The following is a 9870-nucleotide window of genomic DNA, read 5'->3' as shown; positions in this document are numbered from 1 at the left end:
TTTTGATCGTAGTTTAAGTATTTGTTATGATACAATCTGTGTGTATCCAATGTAGGGATTGTTCCTCACCGACATCTTCCAGATCCACCATATTTAGATTAGATGTATATAATTGTAGCTTGCCAGATATTAATTAATTTTAAAAGGGTTAAAAGTCTATGGATGGATATTGGTGGGTTGGTACGACAAAACACGCCTTGTCGTATCCAACGTCAGCGTGATCTGTGGGCCGTGGCCCATGGGTATGAAATGATACGTGGATTTGAATTTTAGTTTTTTAAAATGATATTTTTTCCTTATTTATTGAATTAGATTGATTAAAATAAGTAAAGCCAAATTGTTTATTTGCTACATGTCATGAAACATGTACTTCATGGACCAAAGCTCTAGAAACACAAGTATAAATAAATAAAATACATCAATTATTATAAAGAAAACACATTATTATACATGCTTGAAAAGTATACATTAATCAATTGTATTATATCTCCTGTACCGGTTCATAGCGTGATTAAGTTGGCAAGGCGAATGTTTAGCGCTAAACTCACTAGAAACTTGACAGCGTGTGCACACAGGCAAACACCAAAGCATTTACTCATCGCTGACTCGCTTATCACTGGAAACTACACCTAGTTAGAAACAATACCTCGTTTTATGAAATTAAATAAAACGTTTTAAAATGTACCTCTTACCATTTAAAGCCAACGTGTTCGATGACAAGACAAATATATCGATTATGAAAATCACCGAAGAAGGAAACTCCCACACCTAATCAAACTCGATATCAGACTAATACGATACCATATGCATAGATTCTGGAAAAGGGTATAAACATTATTTCGTACCATCATTGCTATAAGGAATAGTTTTAAGTAGCTTGACGCAAGGATCGCTAGCCATATGTTTTTGTACCTGAAAAGGGATCAATGTATGACCAGCCAAAATTTTAAACAAAAAAGGTTGAATAAATCTTAAGTATTGAATAGAGAATGTAATCTGCTTACCTGGAGACTTCGGAGAACGCATTCAATAACGATCTTGTTCCAAGAAGTAAAATACTAATAAACAAAAGGTTTCCAACAAAAGCGTCCAGCAATATCTATAATCATAAGTGGGATTAGAGTTCGATATTTAACGTTATGGATATCTAAGCATGAAAACTAATATACACAGACCTTTCCACATCCCCAGATCAGCAAAGCTAAGCTTGGATACGAAGCTGAATATCCACTATTTGCAAGTAAAATCGAGATTCTGTCTTAGGTAGCTAAGGTCAACCGATTAACAAGACTGAGTATGTGATTATTATATTACTAGTTGAATGAGTTTGTACGGTTAAAGCATTATCAAGTGTGTAAAATGGATACAGGCATCTAAGATGAGAAACCAAAATGTCAATTTCCACATTAGTCCCTGCAATGAAAACGATAAGCTTAATCACTAATTAGGTTTTTAAGCAACTAATTGTATCTTAGTGATATGTAGCAGACGCTACGCACCTCAAAGTTCATGGCTTTTGGATCAAACATGTTGTAGAACAGATGTCTATATGCCTTCGCCTTGTGAAGAATCAAATCAATTAAAAGAATCTAAAGAAAGTAAAGATGAAGGTTAGTCCTATGCAGTTAATGCGGTAAAATATCGGATATCGGTCAAGGACCGATATTTGAGATATAGGTTATCTCGGTGAGATATCGGTGGGATATCGGTAATTTTAATATAATGCAAAATTTACATATATACAATTTAAATAATAAGTCTGTGATATATTGGTGATAGATCGGTTATATCGGTCAAATATCGGTGATATATCGGTTATTATCGGTGAGATATCGGTGAGATATCGGTTATATCGGTCAAATATCGGTCAATATCGCCGATAATATCGGTACCGATATTTGACACCGATATTTTACTAGGGGACCGATATGACCGATATAACCGATATCTCACCGATATATCACCGATATTAACTGCATAGGGTTAGTCTAGAGTCCAAACCAAGTTACGGATATATGATACATACATAAAATATAAAGTAGGCCTTTTTACCATGATTTCACATTCAATGTACTCGTCTGCAACTGCTCGGCAATTTTGCTGTTATCACAATGATGAATCTTTTATATAAAATAGCTTCTAAAGCAGCAAGACATTCGAGTTATGATTGAATGATCTTTAATATAACTTACACATTTCATGAGGCGGATATTTCCTGGTGAATATTGCACATATAGACTTTTTATATGATGTCCACATTGGACACATCGGAAATTCATCTCTTTCAATCAAAGGTTTGTTCTTCCTGAAAGCCATATTAAACAAGACTGAGAACCATTGGGAATCAATACTTCATATAAACAACATAAATAATTTTTTTCAAAGTTATTATAATCTTTATAAAATATATGTACTTAAAATGTTATTTTGTTCAATTATGTTATTACAAAATTGCAGACTGCAAAAGTCGAATGCTTTGTCTGTCTATTTTCTATATTGCCTTTTTTACATGACAAAATGGTATATAACCAAGGATCACAACCTCTTTAAGAATAAAAGTGGTATGCATATGGTGAGAAACTACATCATCATCATACTCAGTAAATCCCACCAATAGCAAAGCTAAGGTAGGGTCTAGAGGGGGCAATCTTGACCCAAAGCCTTCCAAGTGGGTCAATTTGGGTTGCTTTTAAAATTATATGGGTTGGTTTGGGTAAGATATTTTAACTAAATGAGTCATAATGGGTCACTTGAAATTCCATCTTGTTATTTTCGGGTCAAAGCGGGTCGACAACATTAAAGAAATGGGTCGATGTGGGTTAGTGTCTTAAAGAAACGGGGCAGGTTTCGGATCGGAATGGGTTTCGAGCCGGCACAAGTATCCGCACGAGACGGGTTACAGCACGAAACGGGTTTTGGATCGGAACGGGTTTAGTTCAAATTGAGTTTCGGGCCGAGTCGGGTTTCGACACGACGCAGGTTTTGGATTGGAACGGGGTCGGTTCGGGTCGGGTTTCTGGCCGGCACGAGTTTCCGCATGAGACGAGTTTCGGTTCGGGACGAGTTTCGTACCGTTTCGAATCGAACCGTTTCGACGCGTACCGTTTCGACGCGTACCGTTTCGACGCGTACCGTTTCGACGCGAACCGTTTCGACGCGAACCGTTTCGACGCGCACCGTTTCGACGCGCACCGTTTCGACGCGCACCGTGTCGACGCGCACCGTGTCGACGCGCACCGTGTCGACGCGCACCGTCTCGACGCGAACCGCCTCGACGCGTACCGTTTCGACGCGTACCGTTTCGACAGGAACCGTTTCGACGCGAACCGTTTCGGCCCGCACCGTTTCGAAGCTAGGAGTTTGATACGAAGAGACTTTTATACGAAGCCAATTTGATACGAAGTAACATTGGTACGAATCCAGCTGATTGTTTGGTACTCAGTCATTATACGAAGTTACGAACCCCGAAATCAGACTTCGTACAAAGCAGGGATACACAATCTGCAGTTCAATATACACAGAAGTTCGAATTGGATATTCAGTGTATCTGTGAATCCGTCACTGCAGTGTTTGTCCGCTGATCCTAACCCAACAGTGTTTTACGAACTTGAAGTAACAATTCAGTTTGATACGAATCCAGAACGATTACGAATCTGTTACTGCGAACCTGGATTCCATTTGTTACGATTTAAGTTCATCACGAATTTGCAGTTGTTATTTGCTGAAATTTGCAGCTGTTATTCGCTGAAATTTGGACAGATTTTAGTTCGGTTGCAGAATTAAAGGTTGATTTGTTGCAGTTCACTGCAGAATTTGACGCAAAAACACGTTCACAAAACCATGATCACGAAACCACGATTTAAACACTGGTGCAGAATTTGTTGCAGTTGATTTGTTATATTCGGAAAATAGTGGGGACAGTCACGATCACGAAACCACAGTTTAAATCGGTTTTATAGATCTGCACGTGTTTAGTAAAATTCATCCGCAGAATTTTTCGCTCAGAATTTTGTCGTTTAGTCGCTGCAGATTAGACATTCGCTGCAGATTGGTTATACACAGATCTGATTGGTTATACGAATCAGGAGAGTACAAGTTATACGAATCGAGATCTTGCACATCCGGTACAAAGTTATTCGCAGAAATTATAAGCCGAAAAAAAAAACTGAAATACTGACCCCCCAAAAAAAAAAAAAAAAAAAAAAACTGACCCGAACCCGTTTTGACCCATGACCCGACCTGGCCTGACCCGTTTGCCAGGTCTAAGGATAACACTCTTCTGCTATAAACTTTTGACATACTGTTTCAACCTACAATTTCTTACAAGAATTATATTCTTAACAAGCAAAGAGTTTCTATAAACATAAAAGTTACCATTTAACCCTCTCACGATTCTTAGACAACATTTTGAATCCTCAGCCAGAATGTCATCATAATAGACACTATCTTGGAAGTAGAATCAACATCGTGAGAATATTTATTGGATTTAATCAACATATTCTCTGCAGATGATGGATATAATAAAGTTTCATGAGCTTTGTTCTAATCATTGCAAGATGTGAACTTTGCAATGAATTTATAGTGGAAATTTCATCAGTGATGCAAAGATGATATTATGAAGAGGTGAAGATGGATCCACTTGATGTACAATCTCTCTGCTTTTTTTTTTTTAATTTTTAACCAAACCGACCCGACCCGACCCAACCCGAAACCCGTTCTGACCCGGACCCCTTTCAACCTGAACCCGTTCTGACCCGAACCTGTTCCGACCCGAACCCGTTTTGACCCGAACCAAAACAACCCTTATTTTAATTGACCCGTTTCGACCCGAACCCGTTTCGACCCGAACCCGTTTCGACCCAAACCCGTCTTGACCCATGACCCGACCCAACCCGACCCGACCCGTTTGCCAGGTCTAGTAGGGTCAGAGGAGGGTAGATGTAGACACCTATGGAGCTTCAGAATGTTGTACGGAAGGCTTTTTAGGTTGTACATACAAATTATTTAGATATTAAACCATATATAGAGCTTATTTGTGTCTAAATATTGATGATTCTAGAAACCTATGGAGAATATACAAAAACTGTATAACAAAATTCACCGATGCGCTTTTGTGGTTTGCGCCATGGTTCTAAACCGTGTCACCTTGGTGCTCTTATTGCTTATAAAAAAACCAAGAGCACTAGAAATCTGGTTTGATGAATACAGGTCTCATACTTAACTTGGTGCATTTGACCCACTATCTAATAGAATGGAAGAAAAATTAAACTAAAAGGGTTGATAATTTAATGTGACCTTAAACATTTAGGATGAAATGCCTGCTTCCTCATTTAACCTTCACCGCCAATCCAATCCACCACAAAATAATTGTATGGTTCAATAATATTAGAGAAACTAATAACAGGTATGTGAACCAACAATGGGAATAACAAAGGCATTGCAAAACCAAAATGTAACTAAACATATCATCAGTGAGTATGAAAGTAGTGAAATGTAATAAAAAGAAGAAGAAATGCAAACCTAGGGTTCCACTTTAGTTGTTAATTTCTACAACATCTTCTTGTTCGATCCGATCTCACATGATGGTTAAGCTAGGGTTCCAGAAATTCTCCCTCGTTACCTGGAACTGACTGTGTAATCTCTTCGCCAAGACCGAACCTTAATCCTCAGGATTCCAGAATCTAGATATAAAGGATTTAGGGCAACAAGAGTAAAACAGAAAATACAGAAGAAGAAGAAGAAGAAGAAGAAGAAGAAACTGTCGATTTTCTTTTTCACTTTTCGGCCCATATTGTACTTGTAGCGATCTACATGGGCTTCATGTTAGCCCAGTGTAGTGAAAGAATTTGCTTAATTGTATTTACACTTTATGGCAATTAAATAGGAAGTTTTTATGTCAAGTGACGGATTACTGATAAACTAGGATTTCTATCTAGACAACAATAGTGTTTGTATAAACTTTGGTTATATGATGCTATCATTATAAAATGTAAAGAGCTATCAGCTTATTTTGAGTAATAGTCATACGCGAGATCGAGCTATGTTAAGTTAAATGAGCGGAACTCCTACTTGTAAGCTTAGGATCAACTAAGCTCGTTAACACCCTAGTATCAACTAATAAACATAAGTTATCGTAAAGACATACCGGTATTTATGAATCATGAACACTCATAAATCTAAAAATTGAGAACTCTGGTCTTCCTAGTCATATGTCAATTTCATCATTGGGGGCAACATATTACTATTATTTTTTTTTACAAAAAGCAATTTGTCCTTGACAAATGACTGGATGTGTCCCCAAAGTGACATTCTGGTGGTATGATGTCTTCTCAGTATTTAAGAGGTAGAGGGTTCAAATCATGTAAGACGCATGTACACGTAGGTAAAAGAAGTATATTAGGAGTAGTAGCCGTTCTAAATAAAAACAACATGATGTAAATTAGGTGCTTGTGAGATCTCAGTCAGGGGCGAAGTATAGAAGGGGCCGGGGGGCGTCCGAACCCCGAACTTTTCGCTCAATAGTGTTATATATGTAGTTTTCGTATAGAAATTTTTGGGTATATACGTTTTCGACCCCCCGTCATTCGGGACAAGCTTCGCCACTGATCTCAGTTAAGGATATAGAACAAAATTACAATTAACAAATAGAATGCTTTAGAACTAGGTAATAACCAAGGTATGAACTAACTACTTAATCTCGTAAATGATATATCTATGTAGACATATATACCTACATTAGCATCGAAAACTTATTAGAAAATACTAATAAAAGAAATATCAGTTAAACAATAAGAATGGTATTGCTAAACATATCCCCCTTCTCTTGTAAATTTAAGATTGATACCCATCACTAAAAATATTTCCTCTATTACACGAGGTATATTCAATAGGCGAGAGGGGCATGTTTAAACACACCCATAACACAATAAACCCGGGTACACCTATTGGTGCCTGTGGACGATGGAATTTGATCTAAACGTATGGAAATCAGGGATAACTTAGAATGTATTTTATAATAATATTCTTTGATGGCAAAGCAACAAATATTTATAGATAACATTCATCTACAAGAGGAGCTCATCAAATAAGTAACGTCTGGGCTCTGGGCATCAGTAGCCGAAAAAAAAAACCTCATCCTAAGAGATGAGGTCCCTAAAAGGTAAGAACAAAAATACATGAAGACAAACAATTTATTTAGTTGTATACATTTGTTACTTTTTATAGTTAAACAATATTAGTAGCTTTGCTGTGAAATCATGTTAATTGTGAGTAAGTCCCAACAGGACCCTTATATAACCCACACAACACAAGGAGTTTATGCAAACCAAACAGGAATGGCTGATCAGATAACTAAAAACCCTCATGCCATATTCATACCACTCCCTCTCCAAGGCCACCTCATCCCATCCGTTCATCTTGCCGTCAAACTAGCATCCAAAGGTTTCACCATCACTTTTATCAACACTGAATCTGTCCACCATAGCATCACCAACTCTTCATCTAGCAGCAATCTTTTTGAAGAGGCATGCAAATCTGGTCTGGATATAAGGTATGCAACTGTGAGTGACGGACTTCCTGTAGAGTTTGATAGATCACTGAACCATGACCAGTTCATGGAGTGTCTTTTCCATGTGTTTTCGGCTCACGTGGACAAACTTGTGGGGAGTTTGGTGAAAGATGACCCGTCTATCGGATGTTTGATAGCTGATAGTTTCTGTGTGTGGCCGTTGATGATATCGAAGAAGTATAAGTTGGTGAATATATCGTTCTGGACTGAACCTGCTTTGGTTTTGAATTTGTATCATCACTTGGATTTGCTCAAGAAAAATGGACACTATGATCCACTTGGTACATATATACCTTTCATCAAACTTTTTTAACTTGCTAAAACTGGTAAAAATATGTTTAAATTCCAAACCTAATTCTTTCAATTTATAATTCCTATACAAATTGCAATTCCAATTCCAAAACATTCCGCTAATCAAACACCACCCTAGAAGTAGTTCCCACATCTCTAAACCACCTGCAAATTTAATATATATATATATATACACACACACACATATATATAGAGGCCGGTTATTGTACAAATTGCCTTAACGTATAATGCGTACGAGATTGCCTTACAACATGCGAATTTTTCTTTACACATGCGATTTCTTTTTTTCTACAACATGCGACTTCTATTGGCTTCAACATGCGATTTATATACACACACAAACATGCGATTCTTGTTTCTATAACATGCGATTCTAGTCTCTAACATGCGAATTTGACATTGCGTACGCTTCGTACGTTAAGGCATATTGTATGGTACACTTTTTCTATATATATATGGTATAGTTACTTTGTTGTTTAATTAAAAAATAACAAATATAAACGAATCGTTTGTCTTCATGTATTCTTGTTTTTAGAAGCCTTGTAACCGGGATTTCAAGGTGCATACAGCCCAGATGTTACTTCTTCCTTTGTACTTATTTGATGCCCATATATCTTTATCTTGTAGATGAATATTATCTATATGTTTTGTACTTTTGTTGCTTTTCCATTCAAAAAATATTGTTGTTGTTTAATATTTGTTGAAATTGTATACTTTTTGGTTAAGTATTCTATAGTTTTGTAACTAATGTTATTTTACAAATAAATAAAGTGTTTTTTATAGGGACCCAAGTTAGTACTAACAATATACATTGTTTTTGTGATTATTAGATAAGTTTGATGATGCCATAGATTACATACCGGGGGTTGGATCCGGATCAATCAAACCAACCGACTTGATGTCATATCTACAAGCCACAAATACGAATACCATTCTCCATCGCATCATACATAAGGCGTTGTTTCAAAACACAAAGAGTGCCGATATCATCATATGTAACACAATACAAGAGCTTGAACCATATACAATTTCAACACTAAACCAAACCCAACCCTTCTATGCAATTGGCCCTATTTTCCCTAACGACTTCACTAAAGAACTTGTGTCCACAAGCTTATGGTGCGAGCTAGATTGCACCCGTTGGCTTGATAACAAACCTCCCGGTTCAGTTTTATATGTCTCCTTTGGTAGCTATGCTCACACTAGCAAACATGTGCTCGAAGAGATAGCTTGCGGTCTATTACAAAGCGAGGTCAGTTTTGTTTGGGTGCTTCGCCCTGATCTAGTGAGTTCTACCGACACAAATGCTTTGCCTGTTGGATTTGAAGACCAAGTTAAAGATCAAGGTTTGATTGTGCCTTGGTGTAACCAAAAGGCGGTTATTTCACACCAGTCGGTAGGAGGGTTTTTGACACATTGCGGATGGAACTCGATCTTGGAAAGCATATGGTGTGGGGTACCTATGATTTGTCTTCCTCTTTTGACCGACCAATTCACTAATAGGAAACTAGTAGTTGATGATTGGAAAATTGGGATAAATTTATGTGAAAAGAACTTGGTTGATAGGGAAGAAGTCACAAAGAAAGTCAAAGAATTGATGATGCAAGAAAAGTCAAATGAATTGAGGACTGAAGTCAAGAAAGTTAAAAGAACATTACAAGATGCATTGGCCACGGGTGGATCGTCCCACAGAAATCTCGACCACTTCGTTAGTCAAGTTATATTAAAAACTAACCAAGTGAAGTAAAGTGTGTGTTTGAGATATACATTTGTTAATAAGCAAATTTAGTTTCTTTGTTTAGTGTAACAAATAAAGATCTTTTTGTATCATTCTGTAATATATATTTTTACTGATGTTAGAAATAAATAAATTTTCGCGTAGACAACTACAAATCTACAATCAACAAGTTGTTGTGAAAATTATAAAACAATTTAAACATTTAGTTCATCCTCATTAGTTGTTTAATCTTGTAAACTATACATAAACCTCG

General features: G+C 37.0%; 2 protein-coding genes across 2 annotated transcripts; one reads left to right on the top strand and one right to left on the bottom strand.

Moving 5' to 3' along the window:
- Positions 1–401: 401 nt before the first annotated feature.
- Positions 402–5781, bottom strand: LOC110904459 (protein ARV 1). Its single transcript, XM_035983400.1, has 10 exons — positions 5521–5781; positions 2193–2305; positions 2053–2100; positions 1500–1589; positions 1368–1413; positions 1176–1258; positions 1005–1099; positions 846–912; positions 693–768; positions 402–616 (listed from the first exon to the last, which is right to left on the bottom strand). The coding sequence occupies exons 2-10, from the start codon at positions 2277–2279 to the stop codon at positions 501–503; spliced, it is 708 nt and encodes a 235-aa protein (XP_035839293.1). The 5' UTR covers positions 2280–2305; positions 5521–5781; the 3' UTR covers positions 402–500.
- A 1325-nt stretch (positions 5782–7106) lies between these two features.
- Positions 7107–9706, top strand: LOC118486732 (UDP-glycosyltransferase 86A1-like). Its single transcript, XM_035983399.1, has 2 exons — positions 7107–7848; positions 8710–9706. The coding sequence occupies exons 1-2, from the start codon at positions 7257–7259 to the stop codon at positions 9624–9626; spliced, it is 1509 nt and encodes a 502-aa protein (XP_035839292.1). The 5' UTR covers positions 7107–7256; the 3' UTR covers positions 9627–9706.
- The last annotated feature ends 164 nt before the right edge of the window (positions 9707–9870 follow it).

Source organism: Helianthus annuus, chromosome 14, assembly GCF_002127325.2.
Source record: "Helianthus annuus cultivar XRQ/B chromosome 14, HanXRQr2.0-SUNRISE, whole genome shotgun sequence".
Taxonomy (NCBI): domain Eukaryota; kingdom Viridiplantae; phylum Streptophyta; class Magnoliopsida; order Asterales; family Asteraceae; genus Helianthus; species Helianthus annuus.
This window is presented reverse-complemented; position numbering and strand designations above follow the sequence as displayed.

Coding starts and splice junctions, on each gene's coding strand:
- LOC110904459 (XM_035983400.1), bottom strand. CDS start 2,279: ATGAATTTCCGATGTGTCCAATGTGGACATCATATAAAAAGTCTATAT. Junction 1,414..1,499: donor CAAAAGCCATGAACTTTGAG/GTGCGTAGCGTC, acceptor TTTTCATTGCAG/GGACTAATGTGGAAATTGAC. Junction 1,259..1,367: donor GTTTCTCATCTTAGATGCCT/GTATCCATTTTA, acceptor TAGCTACCTAAG/ACAGAATCTCGATTTTACTT.
- LOC118486732 (XM_035983399.1), top strand. CDS start 7,257: ATGTTAATTGTGAGTAAGTCCCAACAGGACCCTTATATAACCCACACA. Junction 7,849..8,709: donor TGGACACTATGATCCACTTG/GTACATATATAC, acceptor TGTGATTATTAG/ATAAGTTTGATGATGCCATA.